The following is a 27,414-nucleotide window of genomic DNA, read 5'->3' as shown; positions in this document are numbered from 1 at the left end:
CTAGGCTGTACCTTCAAACACCTTAATTGAAAATCTCCTTAGTTAAATATGTAAGTTTATCACTTACAAATTTTGCTTTCCACCCAACACAATTCAGCCAAATTCTCTACCACTTTATAACAAGCATCCAATAACTTGTCCCTTATTTCCATCTGAGGCCTCCCCAGAAGCACTGTAAACATTGATATTTTCAGCAACATTCTAACAACCTATATAACATATAGGATATTATCTATATCTATATCTATATCTATATATAACCACCTCTTTAAAAAACCCAGAAACTTCCTCTGTAGCTCTCCTGTATGAGCTCTCAAAACACCTTTAATGTTCACATTTCAACCAACCATGTCTTCAAAGCAATTTACACTTACTACCAAGTACCTCAAAATCCTACCAGCCTCTCTCCATAAGCCATTACTACATTTTAGGTATTTGTTTTAGCAACACACCACTTCCTGGTACCAAAATCTGTATTAGTTTCCTAGGGCTACTGTAACAAAATACCTCAAACCATGTAACTTAAAACAACAGAAATTTATTATCTCACAGTTCTGGAAGCTCTAAGTCCAACTTCAAGGTGTTTGAGGACCTTGTACTCCCCTGAAACGGGGGTGGGGAGTGGGGAGGAGGGATTATTACTCGCCTCTTCCTAGCTCTGAAGTGAGCATCAATCCTTGGCATTCTTTGGATATAGCTACATCACTGTCTGCCTCTGTTGTCACACAGCATTCTCCCTGTACATCTGTGTTCAAATTTCCCTCTTCTTGTAAGTACATAAATCATATTACATTAGGGCCATGCTAATGTCATCTTAATTATATCTGCATATACCTTATTTCCAAATAAAGTTATATTCACAAGTACCAGGGGTTAGGACTTCAACCTATTTTTTGGAAGGGACACAATTAAGCTTATCACATCAACAAAACCAAAATCCATTTTTTTAAAAGGCCAACAAAATTGACATATTTAGCTAAACTAGACAGGAAAAACAAGAAAGCATTCAAATTACTAAAATCAGGACTATATAAGCACAAATCTATGGCAGGGTATAACATTTAGGGGAAAGCTGCCAGGTCCAAAGTGTAAAGAGAGAAGCACTCAGTGCTCATTTTTCTTGCCCAATTTAGTTGGCCTATTAACGCCTGCGGGGGTGGGGAAGAACTATTTCTCAACATCCTATTTCTTCTAGCCCAGAAGCTTGAAGAGATGAGACATGGGCCCGTCCAAGTCCTCTTTGCGCGTACTGTGTAAGAGTATTTGCTCCAAGAGCAAATTTCCGTTCTCGGTTCACCCAACAGTCAGCGCCTCTTCGTTTCCTTGATTCTGGGCGCCCCCACCCGCCACCCTTGGCAGCTTAGTAACCAGAAAGCGAAATTTACGCAGGCGCCTTTCCGGGCTCATAGAGCCCACCTCTCTCGGGCGAGTCCCTCGCTCATCCAATCAGAGCCCAACCAGGAAGCAAGGGCGCAGCAGGGCCTCCAGACGCGCAATCTTTCGGGGCCTAACGCTGACAGCGTCACGTGATTCCAGGTCCCCTGCCTCCCGCCCTCCCCTGCGGAGGCTCCTGCGAAGCACCGCCCTTCAGCTGCTGTTCGCTGATTGGTCACTGCTCGCGCGGTCTCCTGGGTGACGGGAACGCGTTAGCCCTTTTGGTGCAGACCAGGTGCGCCTGCGCATTTGCTACATCGCGCGGCCTCTCGAGCCTTGAGATGAAGGTAAATAACTTACAAACTCGGGGGATGGGGAGGCGGGAAAACGCGACCACTGGCTCGTAGCCCGCTGAGCATGAGTTTGAGGATAGGGGCCTGTGCCCCCACCCCACCCCTCCAGAGTGCGTTAGGAATGGGGAAGACAGCTGGGTGGCCGGGGAGGGGGAAAAGCGGGGGCGAAGTTGAAGGAAGGAGGGGAAAAGAAAGAAAATTGGAGAGGAGGAGAAGGCGGAGAGAGAGGCCTCATTTCTGGGACCGCGAACGGAGTTGAAGGCACTGCTTGAAATGAGCGGAGTGGGTCAGAAAGCCCCCTGAACTTCGCACCGCGGAGAGAGCGGTATGCTTGGAGGGTCGCAGCGAAATTGACTGCATCAGAGCTGCTGCTTTCCCTGTCTCTGAGCCCCTGGCAAGCTGCGCGGCTGCTCAGCCATAAACAGAGTGAAAACCTTCCGAAAGGATAATGTCAAATTGTATGGCCTGTGACTACTTGAATGTACAAATCACTCAGTGGCTAATGTACATAATTCGCGGAGAAATCTGCACTTGAACACGCAGGTCCGCTCGAGAGCAGCATCTTCGGCACGCACCGTTCCTACACTTGGGCTTCTGGTGAACCCCATCCCGGGTCACTGGCTGCAGCTCATTTCCAAAACCCTCTGCTTTACGACAGCAATAGCTCTCTGCCCTGATCTGGCAAAGAAACGACAGTTCAATTTAAAAATTAAGTCCTAATGATTCCTCCTGGCTCTTAGCATGGAAATTGGAATTGACAGACCGGTAATCATAACATTTCAAAAAACACTGCACAATTTATGAAATATCAGAATGAAGGAGATAATTATTCTTGGTTTACAATTGAGAATTTTGTGCTTGAGGCCATTTAAGCGACGTGTTTTAAGCCCTACAGCTGAGAAGTAAAAAGCAAAATTCAAACCTTGGTTTTCTGGTTGTGAAGCTACACTCTTTGATTGTAGTGTGTACGGAGCATGTAAATGTAACTCCACAGAAGAAAGATACGTAAGATCACAGCCAGGAGAGGTCTACCACGAAGCTAATGAAATTTAAGTTTAAGGATCCCTCACTTGCATGAAGGGGGTTCCAGCGTCATTGTGGTCACAAAACTGCAAAAGATGCCTTTGTGCTTTTTTATCCCCATGCCTTCAAAGTGTTTTCAAGCTCCACAAAATGCACTGATTATAGAACACTCCTTCCCATAGAGGTGGATTTCATCTACTTAACATACCGAATTCTTATTGATTGGTGTTTAATTAAAAAAATGATTGATGATTTTTAGAAAGAGAACATGGGTGAGCAGGGAGAGGGGCAAGGAAGGAGGGGGAGAGAAAATCTCAGGCACACTCCCTGCTGAGTGCAGGGCTCAATTTCAGAACCCTGAGAGCATGACCTGAGCAGAAATCAAGAGCCTGACACTTAGCCAGGTGCCCCTTGGTGTTTAATTTCAAGCATTGGATCAGTTTTGTGTGGCCACTCAGATTGTCAAGCCTCCTGTAGTACTGTGTAAACGTCATGTGCCTAGATATGTTTATAATTTAACCTAATATTAAAATCTAAATTTTTTCATTCAGGCTGTACTTAATTGTTCTAGATCAATATTGTTTGATGTAAATCTCCTGTGAGCCAATGTAATTTAAAATTTTTAGTAGCCACATTAAAATGTTCGAAAAGAAACAGGTAAGATTAATTTAAATACTATTTTGTTTTATCCAGTATTTCCAAAATATTATCTCAATATGTAATCAGTATAAAATATTATCAATGGAATAGTTTACATTTTTTTATATTCCTTGAAAGGCATGTGTAGTCTACATTTACAACACATATGAATTCAGACTACCTACATTTCAAGCCCTCAATAAAATTTCAAGTCCAGCTTTGTTTTGCGGCTTCCGAATTGGATACCCCAGTTCTGGACTGAGTGAAAAGAAAGGCTTTTCAGTTGATAGACTGTCCACTCAATAGCTAAATTAAACACTTAATGATTAAGTAAATATAACTAATGGGTAAAGGGAGAAAATTTTGAGTGAAGTATTTATATTTTTATCATGGTTAAGATGTTTTAAATGGTAGTTTTATTAAGTTTAATCTAAAAAATGCATGCTATTGGGGTGCCTGGGTGGCTCAGTGGGTTAAAGCCTCTGCCTTCGGTCCTGGGATCGAGCCCCGCATCGGGCTCTCTGCTCAGCAGGGAGCCTGCTTCCTCCTCTCTCTCTGCCTGCTTCTCTGCCTACTTGTGATCTCTGTCTGTCAAATAAATAAATATAATCTTTAAAAATAAAAAAAATACAAATAAAAAATCCATGCTATTCCCCCATGTTTATAGCAGCAATGTCCACAATAGCCAAACACAGAAAGAGTTCAGATGTCCATCAATAGATGAATGGATAAAGAAATATATATATGTATGTATGTACACATACACACAATGGAATATTATTCAGCCATCAAAAAAATGAAATCTTGCCATTTGCAACAACATGGGTGGAGCTAGAGTGTATTATGCTATGCACAATAAGAGAAAGACAATTATATGATTTCACTCACTTGTGGAATTTAAGAAACAAAACAGGATCATAGGGGAAGAGTGGGGAAAAAAAGAAAAACACGACGAAACCAGAGAGGGAGACAAACCATAAGAGACTCTCAATCATAGGGAACATAGGGCGATGGACATTAAAGAGGGCACGTGCTGTAATGAGCACTAGGTATTATATAAGACTGATGAATCTCTGACCTCTATCTCTGAAACTAATAATACACTTTATGTTAATTAACTGAATTTAAATAAAAAATTTTTATAAGTCCATGCTACTGATTATTAGCTGAATTCGAGTTTAAATTATTTTACTTTAGCATATAAAATATTAAAACTGTAATTTTTCTAAAATATTCAAAAACATTTAAAACCAAAATTTGTAATATTTATATAACATTATAAATTTTATATTATAACAATATATTTATAATATATTTATAATAAATGCTTACCTGTGTATTGAGGCCCATACTTCATACAAAGTTTTTTGTTTGTCCATACAAACAACTAGATTGTAGAAGTTTGTTGATTGGTTGATCCAGTTAGTCATTTTGTCTGTTACGTTATTGACTTTTTCCAGATAAGCTCTAATAATAAGCTTTTGCCATCTTGAACCCTACTGTTTTCAAGATCACGTTTTGATATCTTTGATCAACCCTTAAATTGTATGTTTGGAAAATATAAAAATTACTTTTATCTTTTTAGCGTGTTTTCTCACTGCTGGAAAAGACTTGGCTTGGCACACCAATACAGTTCACTTGGCAAAAAACATCAGGAAACTACCTTGCAGTAACAGGGTAAGATATCAGTGAGTATTTTAAGTCAATCATCTTGACTTCAGGCAACCGTTGTATGCCTGCATAACCACGCCATTTATTTAGTAGAAGTTCTTGTGTGATGGTTGTATAGTGGGAAAAATGATACATTCACTTCCACTAATATCACAGTTCATAAAATCTTTTCCCTGGTAATAACTTTGTAGATACAAATTATGAAACTGTCATGAGAGAACACTGAAATTACTTAGATGTCAGCTTAATTTTTTAATATACATTTATAAGAAGAAACACTCAAATTATATTTTTATGTTCTAATTACTTTTAGAGCCGATCATATTGTGAAAATCTTTGATCGCCATGGTCAAAAAAAAAGTGAAATCAACTTACCTGGGTAAGTACAGAGGTAGATCGAAAGCTTTTTCAAGCTTTCTTTCCTAAAAGATTAAAAAAAGTATTATTGCCTTAAAGCTGTAATCAAATAGAATTTTACAACTCATATATAATCTATCTCTTCTTTTGCTTTCTTCCTTTGCAAAGGGATTTGTTTTGTTTGTTTTTTTAATATTCATTTACTTATTTTTAGAGATAGAACATAAGCAGGAGGGGCAGAGGGAAAAGGAGAGGGAATCCCAAGCCAACTCTATGCTCAGCACGGAGCCCGAGGTGGGGCTCCTCCGTCTCCCATCCCTGAGATCTCGACCTGAGCCAAAACCAACTGAATACACCTCCCAGGCACCCCAGGGATTTGTTGTTTTATACATAAGTTGTTAGTGAAATATGTAGACATATAGCATATGCATTAGAGTTGATATTTATAATCTCTGTACTCTTGCAGGGAAGCTTTAAGGTAGAATTATAAATAAATCTATATGAAAGATTCTTACTTAATTATAAACAAGCCTTATTTTGTGCATAGGCAGAAAAGATAAGCCCACATCACTGTACTGTTTCCTCTCGTAAATTGTTGGAAAATAGTTGCTTTCACCATACATTTTAAACTTTTTTTTTAGATTTTATTTATTTGTCAGAGAAAGAGTGAGCACAAGCAGGGGGAGCAGGAGGCAGAGGGAGAAGCAGGCTCCCTGCTGAGCAGGGAACCCAATGCAGGGCTTGATCCCAGGACCCTGGGATCATGACCTGAGCCAAATGCAGATGCTTAACTAACTGAGCCACCCAGGTGCCCCTATGTCATTGTTAAACTTTTTTTTTTTTTTTTTTTTTTTTAAAGAGAGAGTGTGTGCTTTAGGCAGCCAGCAGTGGGGGGTGGAGGAAGATGGGGAGAAGGACTTCTAAGTAGGGTCTGAAAATACTAGAGAAAACGAAGATCCCCAAACATATTTTAACATTTCGAAAAAAAAAAAATGACCAAAGTAACTCCCAGTTGTCTTAGTTTATTGTCTTATTAATCTGAGTTTGGCTTAGCCAATATCCCAGAGCAGAGTCTCAAAGTGAAAAATAACATCAGAGGAGAAAAAGTTAATCCTCAAGGAAGTTTTTGATTTATAATAAGCTCTTTGAAATAATTTTAAACAATATCATATTTAAAAAGCATTTCCTATTTATAACTCTTAAGTCATTTTAGTTGAATCACTCTTAATTTATTATGGCAAGATGCTATAAAATGAAATAACATGTGTAATCTAGGTTTTCTATTATTTACAATCCCATATCTACCCAGCCATGATCTGTTTTATACACAAATTAACTAGATGAAACTCATTTTTTATCAGTACCTTCTTTTTCTCTTTGTAAATCTGAAATAACCTTTCAGCACTTGGTCAAACAAATTACCTCTTGATTCCAATGTGATTCCTTTGTAGAGGTGCTCTATGGGTTTGTTTTACCAAAAGACCAAGTTCTTTATAGGATCTAAGAAAATCTGCTAACTTACTAGGTATAATTATATTTAGTGTAGTGTATATAAATGATATTTAAAATAGAATTAAAATTTTTTCCCATTCCCTCAACAACAATAAAATATTTAACTTGGTGGGGGCACCTGGATGGCTCAGTTGGTTAAGCATTCGACTCTTGGTTTCAGCTCAGGTCATGATCTCAGGGTCATGGGATGGAGCCCCACATCGGGCTCCATGCTCAGTGTGGAATCTGCTTAAGATTCTCTCTCCCTGTGTCCCCTCCCTTCCCTGTTTGCACACTCTCTTTCTCAAAAAAAAAAAAAAAAAAAAAAAAATTTAGTGTTATCTAAGCAGTGAATAGTGAGTTGTAGTTCTCACTTTAGGAAGTTTATGACCTACTCAAAATTGGATGATCTTATTGTAGATAAAAATTGTAAATAGGCATTTAAATTTCTTTCCCTTACTTGAAGAAAATGTATAGTGATATTTTGCTTTCTTTTTAAAAAGTAACTGTGTTGCTATGGATTGGGACAAAGATGGAGATATCCTAGCAGTGATTGCTGAGAAATCTAGTTGCATTTATCTATGGGATGCCAACACAAATAAAACCAGCCAGTTAGACAGTGGTATGAGGTAAGAATAACTTTTATTTTAAATCTTCACTTATAAATATTATTTGTAGGTCTGATGCTAACAATGCTTACTGCTATTATTATAAAGATGTGTTTGTGAGATGCTTTCCCATGAAAGAAAGTTTATTTCTTTTTTTTATTGTTACATATAATCCTATTGATTTTGCCCAATTAATTAGAATAAATTGTTAGGATTGTAAAATATAAGTAGCTTCTTAAAATTTGCTTTCGCTGGAACAGACTAAAATGTCCAAAGATGAGACAAAACATATGGAAAATTCTGGAAATGGGATTGGCCTCAGGCATTGCTGGATTTAGGGGTTCTAGGGATGCAGTCAAGACTCTCCATCTCTGAGCTCTTCCTTTCTCTGTATTGACTTTATTCTAAGTCAGACTCTATGCTGCTGCCAACTATTGGCTTATCTTCACAGCAAGTTACACCGAAGAGAGCATATCCCCATCACCTTATCCGTGTCCACTCGGTTACTCAAAAGGCCTCTGAGTAGGGTCGACAGGGCCATGGGATTAAAAATCCCAGCAGGTGAAGAGTGGGGTAAAGGTGGGACAGTTCCCAAATGGAAAATATACTGGCAAACAGAAGAAATTACAGATCTCTGCTAAAATAGAAACCACTTTAACATACGAAATAGAAACATTTATTTACAACTAAAACTTGGCCATTCAACCTTGAACAAGTAGCTTTACCTCTCTCTAGACCTCAGTTTCTTCATCTCTATGGAATGTGTGTAATAATATCTGCCTCATGGTGTCACATGACCTGCAGATAGGCCACACACATGTTGAAAGATAAGACTGTAAATTTCCAGTTTGCCAAGGAGTAACAACCCAGAGAAAGCCAGGTGGCCATGCAGAACAGGACCAAAGATGACCTTAGTGTTGTTTCCCTTAACCCTCCAGATTGACGCATGAGGCGTGCACTCACGGGTAATACTGCCCACCCACCGTGAAGTCTTGCCGGGCTTGAGAATCTTCATTTCTTGCTCTGTCCTTTTGCACTTTGGGTATATGTCACTTTTTAGAAAGATTTTACGTACTCTGCTCTTCAGTTCAAAAAGAATATTTATAAACATCAAATACTGGTTCTTGAACCAAATTCAGCATCAGCGAGAACACGTGCTCACCCAGGGAAAAATGCATAATTAATCCAAGGTGTCTCAGACTGGTGTATATCTGCCTCTGCTGTCTAGCTTCCCACAGATCCATTTCCTCACATCATCTCAGAGTTGTTGGGACGTTTAATTGTGCGTCATGGCCAGGCATGAAACTAGGAACTGAATGAATGGTAGATGTTATTGTAATTATTGAGGTGGAACCAATTAATTATTAGTTTATATTAATATTTAATACCTAAAGGAATTTTGTATATACAAAGTCGCACCCCCATATTTGTTTTTTTTTTTTCATATTTGTTTTTTAATTTAAAGGTCAATATTATACTAAGATACTTAAACACGATTTTGAATATCAGTTTTTCTTTAATATATTCATTTGGCAAACAAACTTCCTTGAAAAACTTAAATTCCATTTAGAAATTTAATTGGAATTTATTCTTTTGAGCCCTTTGAACATCTTAAATAATACACAAAGTGTATTCAAATATAATCATTGCAAAACTTACTACGATGTCACTTAACTATCTTAAATTATTATGGTAACACAATGGATTAAGTGGATTAGTTTTTACTGCATGTATTTTTATAACTTCTTAGAATTATAGTGGTACTTCCCTTGATCCTCCTTAGACTTATAAGAGTTATGTCACTGGAGTACAGCAGTCTTTCCAGAGAAAACACTAAATACAGCATCGCATTCATCAGCCAATTAATTTGTGGTTGACTTATGGGCATGGTTCCTTCTCCCATGGCCATTCAGACCTGAGTATTGGTCACCCTACCCAGCTTCTTTCCTAATTGATCTTCATTTGTCTTATCAGCAAGACTCTCTCAAGCCTGTGCCTTTCATACAGGTTGCTTTTTTTTTTTTTTTTTTTGCCATGTGCATTTCCCTTGAAAAGTATATTCTTTTAGTTTAACTTGGCCAAAAGTACGTGTAATTCCTATATATTATCCTGATCTGCAAGCATTACTGGGAACTTAAATGTGCCATAGCATCTTACAGTAATTTGTAGGGCCTTCTAGAGGCCTTTTCTCTGAAGAAAAGGAAGATGGAGTCTGTTCAGCTGGTTCTTCTTTTGAGGATATTTGGTTACTTGATCTTCTTGGAACACACTGTTTAACTCCTTTTCTAGTTGGTTGTCATGTGACTGTTAGTAATGATAGACTATGGAATGGACTGTTGTCACTCTGCTCTTATTCAGTGTGACCGCTGGTGCTGATCACGATTTGTGCTTCTCACACAGTTCCTCCTCTCTCTGGTGCTATTTATCTTGCTCACAATTCTTTCTGTTCATGTTTTCTCAATCTCAAATAGGATTGAGCATGTGAGATTTATTATAGGAAATGCCTCTGAGGTAACATAGAGGGGGCAGGTTAGAAAAGCCATCAGACCACAGTGCATGTCTGATCCTTGTAAAGGGGAGAGGGAAGGAAGAAACATTGGGTAGAAGCATCTTATACTGTAGCCCAGTTCTAAGTTCAACTAGGCCTCTGAGGAGACTTTAAGCCAGAGGTACCCATCAGTGGAACCCTGTGTTTCCCAGAAATGGGCCTCAATAGTATCCCTGCCCACTCAGTTACTGTCTGGGAACAGCCCACGGGAAGGCATGGCCCTAGCACGTCAAAGTGGTGGATTCCAGTGGAGGCCTTCATCAGTTACACTTTCCATAGCTAGAGACCTAAGAGGCGTATTCTCATGGCTGTCACACCTGCTCAAACAGATAGAGAAACAAGCATATTGGTCTTTTAAAAACATGCACTTTATAAATTAAACCCAGCAGCCTGGGATATTAGTACTTATTAGAAATAATTTTCTAACTGAATATGTTATTCATATTCAACTGAATATTATGAATATTGTTGTTGCAACCAAACTTCTCTTATACTTTAAGTGAAATTTTGGTCTTCCATATTATCAGCTTTCTTGAGGGCAGCGTTGCTTTCTGTAAACAGTAAATGATTTATCAGTGGTTCTCAAACTTTAGCTGTATCAAAGTGCTTATTGAAACACAGATGGGTGGGTGCCACCCTCAGAGTTTCTCATTCTGAAGGGCTAGGGTGGGATCAGAGAACTGGCATTTCTAAAGTTCCCAAGTGATGCTATTGGTCTTGGGATTGGATTTTCGCAACCACTTTTCTATACCCATTGTGATTTTTTCCCTCCATTTAGAGAATGAGCTAGGAGTCCGATTTCCCTGGAGTCCTGATTCCATTTAATAGAGAACTATATAAAAGTTCAACCAGTAGGGGCGCCTGGATGGCTCAGTGGGTTAAAGCCTCTACCTTCAGCTCAGGTCATGATGCCAGGGTCCTGGGATCGAGCCCTGCATCGGGCTCTCTGCTCAGCAGGGAGCCTGCTTCCTCCTCTCTCTCTGCCTGCTTCTCTGCCTACTTGTGATCTCTGTCTGTCAAATAAATTTAAAAAAAAAATCTTTAAAAAAAAAAAAAGTTCAACTAGTAGGTCTTAGAATGTACTTAAGAACTGGTGGTAGACAAATGTGCTTTCTACCTCTTTCTGAGTGAGCTAATCTTAATAGTGACAGAGGTGGGAGAGACGGGAAGACGGCAGTGGAGTAGGAGAACCCTAGGCTCATCTCCTCCTACAAATACAGCTCAATAACTATCAAATCATCCCAAATACCCCAGAAGTCAACCAGAAGACTGACGGGACAAACTCTACAACTAAAGGGAGAGAAGAGACCATACTAAAGAAGGTAAGAAGTGTGGAGGCATGGTGAAGAAACAGATCCTGGCTGCTGTGGAGGGGAAGGAGCCATGGTTGCAGAGAAGGGCAACAGAGAGCGGAGCACACAGGGGAACACAGATGTAGAACATTTCCCCAAAGCCTTTGGCCTGGAAAGTGAGAGGGTCTGAATTTCATGAATTCTTGCAACCAGTGGGGCATAAAGCCTGGAGTGTTCAATGTCACTGGGCTTGGCTAGGATAGATAGGTACTGCCACACTCCTGGTGAGATGACAGGGATGTACAGCATGGAAACAACATCTCAAGAGACCCCGGGGTACAAAATGGGGATATTATTTGCTCTTCTCAGAACATGTCCCTGAGTGATATTATTCATGGAGACACCTCCCCAGGAACAAAGGAGCAGGTCAGCACATTTCCCTCTCCTGCTGCTCAGCATAAACACAGAGCCACCTGCAGAAGCAGTGCAGTGTGGAAACTGGCCGCCTAACTTGCTTACACTAAGCACTCCCTGTGCTTTGGTGGAACTGCTTTTCTCAGTGATGCTTACCTCAGTCCCAGTGTACCAGACCAGCAAGACCAGCACAAACCCCGGCCTACACCATGTTTCCCAGCCAGAGAGTGTTGCAGGGTCTTAGTTCTGGTGGAGGTGGTGACGGGTCTCATTTCATAATCAGAAAAAGCACACCTAGTTAAAACTCACCACATTCAGATCAGGAGCCAAACATTGCATACAGCAAGCAAGGAGAGCTTCTGCAGATGACTGGAGGATAGAACAGCTAAAACACAAGAGCAGAGTGCATGTAAAAAAAAAAAAAAAAGTAAGACCCATCTATATGCTGCCTACAAGAGATTCATTTTAGACCTGAAGACACCTGCAGATTGAAAGTGAGGGGGATAGAGAAACATCATGCAAATGGATGTCAAGAGAAATGGATGTCCAGAGGAGCAGTACTTGTATTGGACAAACTTTAACATGAAGACTATAACAAAAGACAAAGAAGAACACTATAGAATAATAAAAGGGACAAGGAGATACAACAATTATAAATATTTAAGCACCTGGCACAGGAGCACCCACATATATAAAACAATAACAAACATAAGGGAACTAATCAATAATACAATAATCATAGGGGACTTCAACACCCCACTTACATCAATGGACAGAACATCTAAACAGAAAATCAACAAGGAATTTATGGCCTTGATGACATACTGGACCAGATGGACTTAACATATATTTGGAACATTCATCCTAAAACAGCAGAATACACATTCTTTCTTTCCTTTTTTTTTTTTTTTTAAGAGAGAGAGGGAATCTTAAGCAGACCCCACGCTCAGTGGATGAGCCCAACACAGGGCTCAATCTCACAAACCTGAGATCATGACCTAAGCCAAAATCAAGAGTTGCTTGCTTAACTGATTGAGCCACCAAGGTGCCCCAGAATACACACTCTTTCTAAGTGCATATGGAACATTCTCCAGAATGGAGATCACATATTAGGTCACAAAATAGGCCTCAACAAATAGAAGATTGAAGTCATACCATGCAACTTTTCTGACCACAACACTGTGAAACTAGAAGTCAACCACAAGAAAAAACCTGGAAAGACCACAAATACATGGAAGTTAAATAACATGCTACCAAACAATGGTTCATCTAAGAAATAAAAGAAGAAATTTAAAACTACATGGAAACAAATGAAAATGAAAACACAATGGTCCAAAACCTTTGAGATGCAGCATAAGCAATCCTAACAGGGAAACATATAGCAAAGAAGCTTACCTCAAGAAGCAAGAAAAATCTGAAATAAACAACCTAACCTTACAGCTAAAGGAGCTAGAAAAAGAACAAAAAGTGAAGCCTGAAGCTAGCAGAAAGAAGGAAATAATAAAGATTAGAGCAGAAATAAAGGATTTGGAAACTTAAACAATAGAACAGATCAATGAAACCAGGAGCCAGTTCTGTGGGAAAAAAATCAATAATATTGATAAACCTCTAGCCAGAGTTATCAAAAAGAAAAGAGAAAGGACCCAAATAAACAAAATCACAAATGAGAGAGGAGAAATAACAACCAACATAACAGAAATACAAACAATTATAAGAGAATATTATGAAAAACTATATGCCAACAAATTGGACAACCTGGAAAAAATGATTAAATTCCTAGAAACAAATGAATTACCCAGACTGAAACAGGTGAAATAGAACACTTGAACATACCAATAACCAGCAAAGAAATTGAGTCAGTAATCAAAAAATTCACAACATACAAAAGTCCACGATCAAATTACTTCACTGGTGAATTCTACAAAACAGTTAAAGAAGAGTTAATGGCTCTTCTCAAACTATTCCAAAAAATAGGGGTGCTTGGGTGGCTCAGTTATTAAGTGACTGCCTTCAGCTCAGGTCATGATCCCAGGGTCCTGGGATCGAGCCCCAGGCTCCCTGCTCAGTGGGAAGCCTGCTTCTCCCTCTCCCACTCCCTCTGCTTGTGTTCCCTCTCATTGTATCTCTCTGTGTCAAATAACTAAATTTTATATATATATAAGAAAAGGAAAGAAAACTTCCAAATTCATTCTATGAGTCCAACACTACCCTGATACCAAAACCAGATAAAGGTTCCACTAAAAAAAAAAGAGAACTATTGGCCAATATCCTTGAAGAACATGGATGCAAAAATTCTCAGTAAAATACTAGCAAACCCAATCCAACAATATATTTTAAAAAAATCATTCACCATAGGGGTGCTTGGCTGGATCTGTCACTCACACCTGTCAGAATGGCTAAAATCAAAAACAGAGCAATAGGTGTTGGCGAGGATGTGGAGAGAGGGCAACCATCTTGCACTGTCGGTGGGAATGCAGACTGGTGCAGCCACTCTGGAGAACAGTATGGAGTTTCGTTAAAAAAGAACTACCCTTCAGTCCTTCAATCATACTACTCTAGATACTCACCCAAATAATATAAAAATATGAATTCGAAGGGATACATGCACCCTGATGCAGCATTATCAACAATAGCCAAATTATGGAAAGAGCCCAAGTGTCCATTGACTGATGACTGGATGAAGATGTAGTATGTATGTATGCATGTGTGTGTACATATGTGTATATCTATAGGTATATGCACAGATATATACACACATATAGATGATGGAATATTACTCAGCCATAAAAAAGAAATCTTTCCATTTGCAGCATCAGTGGAGCTAGAGTATAATGCTAAGTGAAATAAGTCAGCAAGTGAAAGACAAACACTATATGATTTTACTCTTATGTGGGATTTAAGAAACAAAGCAAGCAAAGGAAGAAAAAAAAAGAGGCAAAACAAGAAACACTGTTATCTAATGAGAACAAACTGATGGTTACCAGAAGGGAGATGATGACAGGTGGTGGTGAGAGTGGTGACGGGGATTGGGGAGTGTGGTTGTCATGATGAGCACCGGGTGATGTATGGAAGTGCTGAATCACTGTATTGCACACCTGAGACTAATATTATACTCTTAACTACTTGGAATTGACATAAAAACTTTAAAAAGTGACAGAGCTGGAAAAGATATGTCCTATTTAAGGTGATGAATTCTCAGTGATTTTTCCAATGTAATATGTTAGAGGACTCTACTTAACACATTTTTTTTTATTTCGTTTTTTTAAGCGGGGGTTGGGGGAAAGCTGAGGGAGAGGGAGAGAGAGACTCTTAAGCACATTCCATGCCCAATGTGAAGCCCAATGCGGGGCTCAATCTCACAACCCTGAGATCACGACCAAAGCCGAAATCAAGAGTTGGATGCTTAACCGACTGAGCCATCCAGGCGCCCTGGAACCTACTTTGTTGTTGTTGTTGTTGTTGTTAAAGCATGTGGCATCATCATCCATTAAGATTTTTACACATTTACAACTATCAGTCTGACTAAACTGTCTCATCATGACTCGTTTTATGACCTTTGAGGTTCCAGCATGACTGAAGTAGAGTTTGTATTTATTACATATGTATGTTAGGTCTAACTGACCATAACATCATCTTATAGCTTCTCCAAAATGCCTTTAGCCCTAGTCTTTGTCCTAAAGCAGTAAGTTCTAATTTTGTACTTCAGTTTCTAAGTAGATATTAAAATTATTCATGAAATACTTTTTAAAAGAACTACCTGGAGATTATGATTGTGAGTTTTTTAGTGATTTATATCTTAACGTTACAGGGATCAAATGTCTTTCCTTCTTTGGTCAAAAATTGGAAGTTTCCTGGCCGTTGGAACCGTTAAAGGAAATTTGCTTATTTATAATCGTCAGACATCTCGAAAGATTCCTGTACTGGGTAGGTTATAGCTGGAAACACCGCTCTGTATTTGAGATGCTTTACATAAATGGAATGTTTTATGCCTCAGATTTTTCTGATATCGCCAGGGAAATTGTGTAGCAGTAAAACTCCCCCGGGTAAGCCTCACAGCTAGCTAAACTACAAGATCCCTCTTCACTGTTTATGAAGAATTACCAGGCCACACAGAATAGTTGCAGGTCAGCCTGTGCCTTTGGACACCAGGACATTAACAGCAGATTGTACCTGTGGACATGGGATAGACAGCATGTTAGTAGATGGACTGAAACATTTGGTGACTGTTTTGGTCAGAATATATTTAGATTCTTAATTCTGACCTCTTATTCTCTCCAAACACCAATTGAGTATGCCCTGTGAGTTATATTGAACCTCAGGGTATATGACTAGAGGGTGTTTGTTCTTTGTTTGACCTGGGTTCAGACTCTTTGATTCCCCCAGTCTCTGGTCACTTACCATCTGCCTTCTGAACACCTAAGAAGAAACACATCGATTCTTTTCAATTATCATAACATCCTGCTGGTGAATGGTGAAACTAGCAGGCTTAATTATACCCAGGTGGCCAAATAATTATAATTTATTGCTAAGGAAGGAATTAAACTCTGGAGATAAGAGTGCCCTCAGAATACTATTAAGGACACATAATTTATTTCAATTTTTTTTCACATACATATATATCTTTAATATTTATATTTTTGGTGCTCCCGCCAAAAGGTAATGCCATTGATCCATTTGAAAACCTAAACAAAATATTTTGAGTTATAAAAATCAACTTTCACCATAAGTTGACTATTTGACCTCAGTTAGGCATTTTTTCGTATCCCCCTTCATCTGTAGGAACACCCTACCAGTTAACTTACAGGCCCCAGAAAGTCTGACACTTGACATATAAGAAAATAATCTGTCAAAGCATAATTACTTTATGTCAAGTATTTGTCACATATACATAATTTTATAGGTGATCTTTGTATTTAATATGAATATTGGGTCTCTTCTCATTTATTATAAAATGGGCCTGAGGAGATTATTCAGGTCAATTATATGTCTTAGGTCCTTTAGCTAAATATATAGCTGCCTTTCTCAGAGTTGGTTATGATTTGTGGCTCTGCTTTTTTTCCTTTTAAATAACTCACTTTCCTAAATCCAAGGCTTTCCACTCTAGAGAGCCCCTCCGTGGTACCATGAGCTGCCAGCATCTCACAGTAACTAAAATCTGTTAACCTTGTTGCATCTTGTACTGATTTACTCCCTTGAGCTAAACCACATACAGGCAGTTCTCATGTTGTGTGACTCTTACATATTATATTATATTATATTATTCATTTACTACGGTTTGATTAAATACTGCCAGTCTCCCAATAACATGGTTCAAACTTCAGTTACCATAGTAGATTAACTGTGAGTTAATATTATTTAAATAAGTCAGTGTGTGTAAAGTGCCCAGAATACTATAAGTAGGCACACAAAACAGGTTAACTGATCTTGATGTTAAGGCTAACCTGAGTTCCGAGCCCTGGAAGAAACAAAGAGGCCATGAGGTATACAGAAAGGGGGAAGAAGGGATTTTCTTCTCCCTTTCTGGGGTATAGAAGGAAGTTTGTCTTTGGCTTTTTCCCACCTTTCTTTGTGCACTCTTCTTCCCTTCCTAATGAGCATCTCTGTGGGCCCAGTGCAAAGTACGACACGAGTCCCTTCATCTATGATCACCAAACTCTCCATTTCAGCGTCTTCTCTGAATGGTCCCTTCACGTTTGTGCCCTAGTCTCCTGATTTGAAATGCCAGCCAAATCCTGACCAGTTCCATACTGATCTCTTCCTATCTCTAGACTCCTGTATCCACTGCTTATTCAACATTTCTGACAAGATGTCCAGTAAACACTTCAAATTTCATATCTCTAAAACCGTTCTTAACCACAGCTACTCCTCTCACCGTTGATGACATCCCATCCTTTCAGATCTTGAGGCTAACACTTTAGAATCCTCCTTGACTCTCCTCTTTCTCATACCTTCCACTTCTAATTTGCCAGAAAATCTTGTAGGCTCTTGCTTCAGATATTTCCAGAATCTAGCCTGTTCTCAACCATCTCTCCTGTTACCAGTGTGTGTGAGCCTCGGACATCTTCCACGTGCATTTCTGTGCTCTCGGAACTGGTTTCCCTGCTCCAGCTCTTTCCCCATTATAAAATATTCTCAAGCTAGGGACCAGAGTGAGCTTTCTGCTCAGTCCTTTCCAGTGGGTCAAAGCCAGGGTCCTTACAGTGGCCAACCAACACCCGCATGACCTGGCCTTACAAACTGATTTCATCTCAGATTCCTCTCCTCTTCCTTCCTCTGCTCCAGCCACACTGTCCTCCTCCTGAGCCTCTGACACACCAGGACTCTGGCCTCAGGGTCTACTCACTTAACAACTACTTCTTTAGAACCTACTTCCAGTATAGGTACCGTATTCAATTCTGTAAGGGCAAGAAGGAATAAAATTAATGTGGTCTGTGCTCTCAAAAAGCAGCAAACTTCTCTAGCCCTTTCTGTATATATATAAAAAAAAGCTATATAAAAAATAGCTAAACTTCTCTAGCACTTTCTGTATGCTTGGCACTCTTCCAAATGCCTGAACTCATTTGATCCTCAATTCTATGAGACAGGCCCTACTATTATCCCCAGTTTATGGATATGTGACTAAGGAATAGAAATGGTAGGTAGCTTACCCAGTGTTTATGGTCAGTGGAAGAGCTGAGATTCAAATGCAGGCAGGCTAGCTCCAGAATATGTAGACTTAACCAATCTACTCCTCATTGTAGAATGGATCTTGAGACTCAAGGATTTATCTGTCCTAGGACCTTCAACAAATGCACCTGGTGTCAAGTATATGTTTTTACCCCCAAAATACAGTGTTTATACTGGCTAGATTCCTCAGCGGGAAAGTCTCCTGATACTTATCGCTTCCGTCCAGTATCACTTCCTAGTTAAGTGACTCAGTTCTCCACGCCAGTCTCAAAAAGGTACATTCAGATTTGCACCTCAGTATGACCAGAAATTAAATGTGTTCTAGTTTTACATGAGTAACCCAAACTGAATGTTGAATCTGTTTATACCAAGGTGTCTACCATGCTGTAAAACTGAGTGTAGTAAAGTAACTTGAGTGCCTTGGGATTTAGTGCTCGTGGTAAGACATTATTGTTATATGGTTTGGTTATATGGTAAGCCAACAAACTTGTCCAGGAGCCGAGTATCTCTTCATGTTAGAGCCTGTGCTCATACCCACCTAACTAGTTGAAGACCGTTATATTGCTTTAGAACTTGGTAATGACTTTTAAGTAAGGTTGCTTAGACACTAACTACTTTGATGAGATTTTGCATTCCTTATCTGTTTAATATCGACGGCCTATTACCTAGACTTTTAGATTGACAGCACAGATCTTTTAATTTTTTTGAGAAACCCACGTGTCTGTACAAAAATCATCTCTTTTTCAGGAAAACATACTAAGAGAATCACATGCGGATGTTGGAATGCAGAAAATCTGCTTGCTTTAGGTGGTGAAGATAAAATGATTACCGTTAGCAATCAGGAAGGTGACACGATAAGACAGGTAATTCCGTATCATCTTTGGTCTGGTGTATTCAAAATTTTCCCTGATATAAAGTTTGTCTACCAAACTAATCTGTGAAATTTTAAAATCTCTGTGTGGGGTCTGTATGCAATAACTTCCTTTCCAAAGTAACAAAAACTGTTCTTCTTAGGTATTAGAACACTTTTCTTTCCTAGGAATCCTTTATCTAAATGTCTTCCTTTGTACATTTGCCATTACCTAGTATTGGCATGAATTATTGGCTCTGTGGTTATAGCTAGGCTGTATATTTGTGAGATAACTCTGATTTTATATGCGTATAGTCATAAATGTTAATAACTGGGCTCAGAGTCTGGGCTGCCTGATTCTAAAGCCCATGCCTTTAACTGGTGTGTTAAATTGCTTCCAAGCTAATCCTTATTAAATTTAGTTTTAGGAGTAAAGTTTACTACTGTTCAAATTTCCCAATTGAATAGATCTTCAGCAGCTCCTTGAGGTAATTTGTATTGCCAGTATCTACTACATAATCTCACCAGTGGATAAATTTTACTTTGGACCACTTGGCATATGACTTAGTATTGCCAGGACAATACTGACTAGCAAATTCTTTGAATACCCTCTAGGTATATGGCACTGTGCTATGTACTTAAGAAGAAATGTGAAATATGGTCCTGTATTAGTTCTCTATTGCTACATCACAAATTACCCCCCAAACCTAGCAGATTCAAAACAATATACATTTATTGTTTTATAGTTTTTATGGATGAGGAATGCAGATGTAGCCTAGCTGCTTTAACGTCTCATAAGCCTGCATTTTCCTGGTCAAGGTTGGAGTCTCATCTGAAGGCTTGACTGGGAAAAAAGTCTGTTTCCAAGCTCAATCGCATGGTTCTTGACAAGAGTTCAATTCCTTATCGGTTGTTAGGCTTAGGATCTCAGTTCCTTTCTGGCCATTGATTAGAACCCCACCTAATTTCATTGCCACATGATTTCTCCATAGAGTGCCTCACCACATAGCAGGTGGTAAGACAAGGAGAGCAGCCACTTAAAACTTAAGCCACAATCTCTTAATAAATAACCTGATCTCAAAATCATTTTTGCCATATTCTGTTATGTAGACGTGAGTCCTGTCCAGCCCACATTCAGCTAGGAATGGGGATTACACAGAAGGTGAGGATTACTGTGGCTCATCTTAGAAGCTGCCAACCATAGGCTCCTACTCTCAAGAAGACAGAACTAATCATGATAAAACACACACAACCTTATACAATGATTGCCATATCTTTTGGTATAGCTTACAAGTCCCATAATATCTGAGATGGAGGAGATCAATGCAAGTTGAATTATGAACCTTTAAAAGACAGACAATCTGAATCAGTCAAGGTGTAGGATAAATTGCTGTAACAGAGTGTTCCAAAATTACAAGGGCTCTTAAAATATGCTAGTTTGGGTGGTTTTTCCTCTTTCTCTTCCTCATGGAACAGAGACAGGTGGGCAGATCATGTGTGCATCTCTGCTTCACAAGGCGCTACACAGTCCCAAGTTCCTTCCATCACATTGCTCTGTCTTTTGCAAGGATGTTTTGTCCTCTTCTGCATAGTTACCCGCACCACATCTGCATTTCCCCTCCATGGAAAGGAGAAAGAAGGTGGAGTGCAAGAGATATTTAAAGGGTCTCGTCTAGAAGATGCATTTATTTTTTCTATCCATATCACTAGAACCTAGTCACATAGTCACACTTCACTGCTGCCAGTGAAGCCGCAAATATCATCTCTGTAATTGTGTACCCTACTGAAATTTGTTTAAGTGGATATCGTAAGACATTTAACAGTCTGTTGTTCAACCCTAGCAAAACGACATGGACAGAGGTAGGAGGAAGAACTTATAGCTTGTTCATAGCTTGTTCAAGATTGGCCTACTGAAGATAGGGGTTTTGAGAATTTATAGAAAATAAGACTGAAGAAGAACATTGGTTTCTGTATCTGGACAGCTCTGAAAGTTAGGCAGAAGTTACTCAGCCATGTTGAGTAGAACCATAGCATGATTAAACTTGTTCTTTTTTTTTTTTTTAATTTATTTGACAGAAATCACAAGTAGGCAGAGAGGCAGACGGTGGGGGGAGCAGGCTCCTCGCTGAGCAGAGAGCCCAATGTGGGGCTCGATCCCAGGACCCCGGGATCATGACCCGAGCCGAAGGCAGAGGCTTTAACCCACTGAGCCACCCAGGCGCCCCATGATTAAACTTGTTCTTAAGATTAATTAGTATAACAAAATATTTTCTAGAAACCTAAAATTTTGACATTCTATTTTGGTGCCATTTTGAGTTAGAATGGTAGATATGCAAGTTGAAATGCTTTAGCTCTGCACTCACTTCCTTGTATCCATATCAGACATCATAAGTAGATATTGGCATTTTTTTCCTCCACTGAATCAGGACATGACCTTACAATATTTTGCTACATCACATCCTAGGAAATAACTACATTCAGTTGTTATTTACATACAAGATAGCTATTTCCCATCGCTGACCTCTAAGAAGTATTCTTCTAGAATTAGGTATACTCTCTAAGTTGTCCTGTGGTAAGCATACATTAAAATTATTGCTTTATTTTGTGTTGTCTCTGAATTGCTTTGATTTTACTACTCTGCAGATCACTCCAGTGTTTCTTTTGTAGATTTATTTTTTATTTATCCTACTAAGGACTTGCCTTTTTCTTTAAATCTGAAGTTTGCTGTCTTTCATCGATTCTGGAAAATTCTGTCATTATCTCTTTCAGTATTACCTCTTGCCCTTTCTATTCTGTCCTTCTGGAGTGTCTGTTAGACATACGTTGGACCTTCTACCTCTTTATCTCTCTTTTTGTTTAAGAATTTATTTATTGATTTTAGAGAGAGCTGGGGGAGGAGCAGAGGGAGGGGGACAAGCAGACTCTGTGCTGAATGGGGAGCCCAACATGGAGCTCACTTTCATGACTCTGAGACTATGACCCTGAGATTATAACTTGAGGTGAAACCAAGAGTCAGATGCTCAACCAACTGAGCCACCCACGTGCCCCTCTTTATCTCTCTTTCATATCTTTTTGTCATTCTGTGCAACCTCCTGGGTTTTTTACTTAATCAATTTACTTACTCTTTCTTCAAATTTATCTGGCCATTTATCTTACTAAGTTTTTTTTTTTAATCTTAATGATTCTGCTTTTTATTATTAGAAAGTACTTTAGATAAATAGGCAAATGGGGTTAAGAGATATGAACTGTGGAGATTTACTTATATGCATATATTTTTTGATAAATATAATACAGGACCATAAGTATATTTTCTCTTATGATTTGCTTAATAACATTTTCTTTTCTCTAGCTCACTTTATTGTAAGAATACAGTATGAGATATACAGAACATATAAAATGTCTATGAATTGTTTATATTATTGGTAAGACTTCCAGTGAAAGTAGACTATTAGTAGTTAAATTTGGGGGAACTCAACATTATATGTGAATATTCAACTGTTCAGGGGCTCAGCTCCCCTAGCCCCCACATTGTTCAAGGGTCAGCTGTACTTTAATAAATAAAGAAAAGTACTTTGTAGTTCTCTAAAAAAATCTGTCTGGACTTTTTTTTTTAAAATCTTTTGTCATACTTATGAGTCCTTTACATCTTTGGTCATTTTTAAAGTGTCTAGTGGAGTGTCTCTCTGCTAGTTCTATGTTTCTTAGATCTGATGACTTTTGTTCTTGACGTGTTATGTCTTGTGACTTTTCTCATTTTGAATTGTGAGCTCATCTTCAGCAGGGCTTGTCTGTAGAAATTTTTTATCGCTTTGGAAGAGGCCTTGGATTTGTTTTTGACAAATACTCCAAGGAGTTTCTAGCCCACTCAAAGTATAAATTTGAACTTCAGGTCATAGTGAAGATAGGAAGGTCTTTGAAATGAAAAGAACTTTTTCAGTATTTTTTTCTGACCCAAAGCTCAGCCCAAGTCAAATAGGCTTCTTTATTGTCTCCTTACCAACTGCTCTAGATAGCTACAGCATCAGTTTATAGCTACAGCATCAGTTTCTACACATACTTTGGTTTGTGGTTTGCTCTTTGCTTATTTTCCCCGGAAATTTTCCTTGCCTTCTTTCAAGCTTTTCTCTCTATTTAATAAGACATGTGTTCTGTTTCATCCACAGTTTCCAGATGTTTGTAGCTGTGGGGTTTTCAGGTATAACAGAAGTGAAAGCAAGTTACTGGTTTTATTATAAATTCAGAACGAATTTAAGTGTTGCACTTACTCCTCATGATAATATTTCTGTCCCTGCAGACACCAGTGAGGTCAGAGCCTAGCGACATGCAGTTTTCCATGATGAAGACAGATGACCGAACGTCTGCTACTGAAAGCACGGTAAGAATTTAAAGTCACATCCGTGTCCAAGTTATTTTGATAATTGCATAGGCTATGCTCTCTCCTTTTCCAGGATGGTTCAGAATGTATACGGATAAATAAATTATGGTGTGTCACTTATTAAATTAGTAAAGACTCCAGTGTCTGAGGCATACGTTGCTTTTGCTGCTGCTGACAATAGCTGACAATAGCACAGGAAATGAGGACATCTTCTTACTATACTTGGTGTTGCTTTCCTCGTTCTTGTGGTAGCAGAAACAGTGAGGCTACCTTTGTAAACAGAAGTACTGATTCCTATGTGATTTTTTATTTTCTCTCTCTTGGAGGTGGTGACCAGAACTCTGGAATTTGTAGTTATTTTTAATATCTTAGGTGCATTTTCCTTGCCACATATTATTCTGAAATCCAGAGGACCTTCGCAATTACCCAGAAAACCAGCCAGGGGGAAAACAAAACAAAAACCAAGAGGACAACCACCACAGGGTCCCCATGAAACTGTAATACCCCAGTATCAAGGGAAAAGAAGATATTAAGCCCCTGGTATTGCCCTAAAACCTGTATACTACATAGATACTACTTTTATTTTTAATTCGTTCCCGTTATTCTCATTCTTTTTAATTTTTTAAAAAAATTTTAACCTATTTACCATCACAAGAGGTTCAATACAACAAATTCCATAATAACCTTTTTTTTTTTTTAAAGATTTTATTTTATTTATTTATTTGTCAGAGAGAGAGAGAGGGAGAGAGAGCAAGCACAGGCAGACAGAATGGCAGGCAGAGGCAGAGGGAGAAGCAGGCTCCCTGATGAGCAAGGAGCCCGATGTGGGACTCGATCCCAGCACGCTGGGATCATGACCCGAGCCGAAGGCAGCTGCTTAACCAACTGAGCCACCCAGGCGTCCCATCCATAATAACCTTTTAACTTGAACTTTTTTGATACATATACCTGTGTTTTTCTTGCTTTTCTATTTTTTTTAATATTCATATATAGATGAGCTTCAAGGTAATCCTCTTTCCCCAATCAATACTACCTCTATATATAAACCAGTTTAATCCCCCTTTATCCCGGGAAAGTGGAGTCCTTTAACAAAGATATGAAGCTACAAACAGGAAGAATCAAAATAACCTTCCTTGTCCACACTGAGGATTTATAACCACCTCCCATCTTTTTCTTCTGTCAGTGTTTCTGTGTATTTGTTTTTGTTCTGGTAGTACACTTGGGATTCATTTGGCTGGGTTCTTTTTTTCTTGTCATTTACTTTTGTCAGTCTTTTTGTCTGTTTTTGTTTGTATACTTTATAAATCTTACCTTGGGGCCCATTCTGGCTAGGTCTTCTCTTTTTTTTCTTTTCTTTTCTTTCTTTCTTTTTTTGATTTTTTTCCCCGTCTCTCTCTTTCTCTCTCTCTCTCTCTCTTTTTTTCTTTCTTTTTGGTGGGGACTCTTGATTGCACAGAAGTGTTTCAGGGTGCACCTTGCCTGGATTGTGGTTGATATATTCACTACACATCCCCTCAGCCACCTCTCACCAAAATGACTAGAAGGAGAAATGCCCAACAGAGGAAAAATTCAGAGACTGTGCCCTCTCCATCAGAGCTATTGGATATGGACATGAACAGTATGTCAGAAAGGGAATTCAGGGTAACAATTATCCAGGCAATAGCTAGTTTGGAGAAAACCATTAATACGAATATATTTAAATGCAATACTCTTCTTTTTCTTAAAAAGCTATTATTGACTCGGTAATGACTTATAATTGATAGACTAAAGGAACTATGTCAAAGTGTTTCTCTTCTTATATGAATCCATCACCCTTAATGAGCCCAAGTAAGTAATACACTCTTTTCTCTCCCTCACACAATTACACCTTCCACTGAGAATTACAGTTAAGTATTGACTTATGTGAGTGACAGAGGGACACTAGTCTAGGCGCATTGACCAATCACCTGCAGGGGATGGAAAGAATAATGCAAAAAGCCAAGCTCATTTATCCACACTGTGTGGACTGTAATCCCCAATGGCTCAAAATCAGAATGACCTCTTAGGCAAGAAGACTCTGTACTCCGAACATGTGCTCAGTTTCAGTGGAACTGTGTTGGACTTCTGGCCCTGTGCTGCACAGTACTCTAATGAGAGGTATAGAGAATTTTTAAAAGTTAACCCAGGGGCGCCTGGGTGGCTCAGTAGGTTAAGCCGCTGCCTTTGGCTCGGGTCATGATCTCAGAGTCCTGGGATCGAGCCCCACATCAGGCTCTCTGCTCAGCCGGGAGCCTGCTTCCTCCTCTGACTGCCTCTCTGCCTACTTGTGATATCTCTCTGTCAAATAAATAAATAAAATCTTAAAAAAAAAAAAAGTTAATCAACCCAGCTATTTTAGTGTAATTCTCAAAGGTGCAAAGCCAAGGACCCTTCCCAGACTGTATATTAGTACAATGTATTTTTTAAAGTCACATTGTTATCATGTTAGTTAAAACATTTATTGTATTTTTTTAAAAGATTTTATTTATTTATTTGACAGACCGAGATCACAAGTAGGCAGAGTGGCAGGCAGAGAGAGAGCAGGGGAAGCAGGCTCCCTGCTGAGCAGAGAGCCTGATGTGGGGCTTGATCCCAGGACCCTGGGATCATGACCTGAGCCAAAGGCAGAGGCTTTAACCCACTGAGCTACCCAGGTGCCCCTGGTTAAAACATTTAATGTAAACTTGGCTCATGGTTTTCATCAGTTAGCTTCATCTACTTGAATTTGCTTATTGGTCTTCATGAAGTCCTGAATAACTTATTCCACAATCTCTTAATCTTTCCTGGCAGATCAGCGTGGTGGTTGGCAAGAAAACATTGTTTCTTTATAACCTGAATGACCCAGATAGTCCAATTGATCTGGAATTTCAGCAGCGCTATGGGAACATTGTCTGCTACAGCTGGTATGTACAAGCAGCTCATTACCAAAAGATGTCCCTGTGTTCTTCCTTACTCATTATATTTAATTTCTGCCCATAGCATTTGCAATTCTATATGTCACATTTTCTGGATTGTAGGCTATGACTTCACATGGGAAACAACCTAGCATATTATCTGGCCCTCGACAAATTATGTTCTATAGTTCCTTACTTCTAATGTACTTGCTGATTTACTGGGTTGCCAATGATAGCTAACCTTCCTTTTACTGTACTGTTGCCTTTGTTGCTATAGGTATGGTGACGGCTACATCATGATTGGTTTTTCACGTGGAATTTTTGTGGTCATTTCCACTCATATTCGAGAGATTGGTCAAGAGATATTTCAGGCTCGTGACCACAAAGATAGTCTAACCAGTATCGCAGTCTCACAGACCCTTAATAAAGCTGCTACGTGTGGCGATAATTGGTAAGTTACACTTAAAAATTCCCAGGAAAGCTTATGTAAGGAATGTTTAAGAGATTCAACAAGAGGGGTGCCTGGGTGGCTCAGTGGGTTAAAGCCTCTGCCTTCGGCTCAGGTCATGATCCCAGGGTCCTGGGATTGAGCCCCATGTTGGGCTCTCTGCTCAGTGGGGAGCCTGCTTCCCCCCACCCCCCGCCGCCTGCCTCTCTGCCTACTTGTAATCTCTGTTTGTCAAATAAATAAATAAAATCTTTAAAAAAAAAAAGATATTCAACAAGACTTTGATAGCTAGTGGGAATCTGTCAGCAGAACTCTCCTGCACTCTTTTTTTTTTTTTCATTTTTTATTTTATTTTTTTATGTGACAGAGAGAGAGATCACAAGTAGGCAGAGA

General features: G+C 39.1%; 1 protein-coding gene across 2 annotated transcripts in view; it reads left to right on the top strand.

Annotated features, from left to right (window-relative positions):
• Positions 1-1,608: 1,608 nt before the first annotated feature.
• LOC111149143 (WD repeat domain 19) overlaps positions 1,609-27,414 on the top strand; it is a 96,525-nt gene continuing 70,719 nt past the window's right edge. Inside the window, exons 1-9 of one of the 2 annotated variants that reach the window (XM_022506086.1) lie at positions 1,609-1,721; positions 4,975-5,066; positions 5,374-5,439; positions 7,412-7,537; positions 15,579-15,694; positions 19,184-19,299; positions 23,581-23,661; positions 26,470-26,582; positions 26,851-27,024. In XM_022506086.1, coding sequence (XP_022361794.1) covers positions 1,716-1,721; positions 4,975-5,066; positions 5,374-5,439; positions 7,412-7,537; positions 15,579-15,694; positions 19,184-19,299; positions 23,581-23,661; positions 26,470-26,582; positions 26,851-27,024 — 890 coding nt within the window. In that variant the 5' untranslated portion in view covers positions 1,609-1,715. Of the gene's footprint in view, positions 1,722-4,974; positions 5,067-5,373; positions 5,440-7,411; positions 7,538-11,324; positions 11,387-15,578; positions 15,695-19,183; positions 19,300-23,580; positions 23,662-26,469; positions 26,583-26,850; positions 27,025-27,414 lie in introns of those variants that run through there. The other variant, XM_022506088.1, reaches the window with a different exon arrangement.

This window comes from Enhydra lutris, unplaced genomic scaffold, assembly GCF_002288905.1.
Source record: "Enhydra lutris kenyoni isolate GAN:26980312 unplaced genomic scaffold, ASM228890v2 scaffoldscaffold21, whole genome shotgun sequence".
NCBI classification, from domain to species: domain Eukaryota; kingdom Metazoa; phylum Chordata; class Mammalia; order Carnivora; family Mustelidae; genus Enhydra; species Enhydra lutris.
This window is presented reverse-complemented; position numbering and strand designations above follow the sequence as displayed.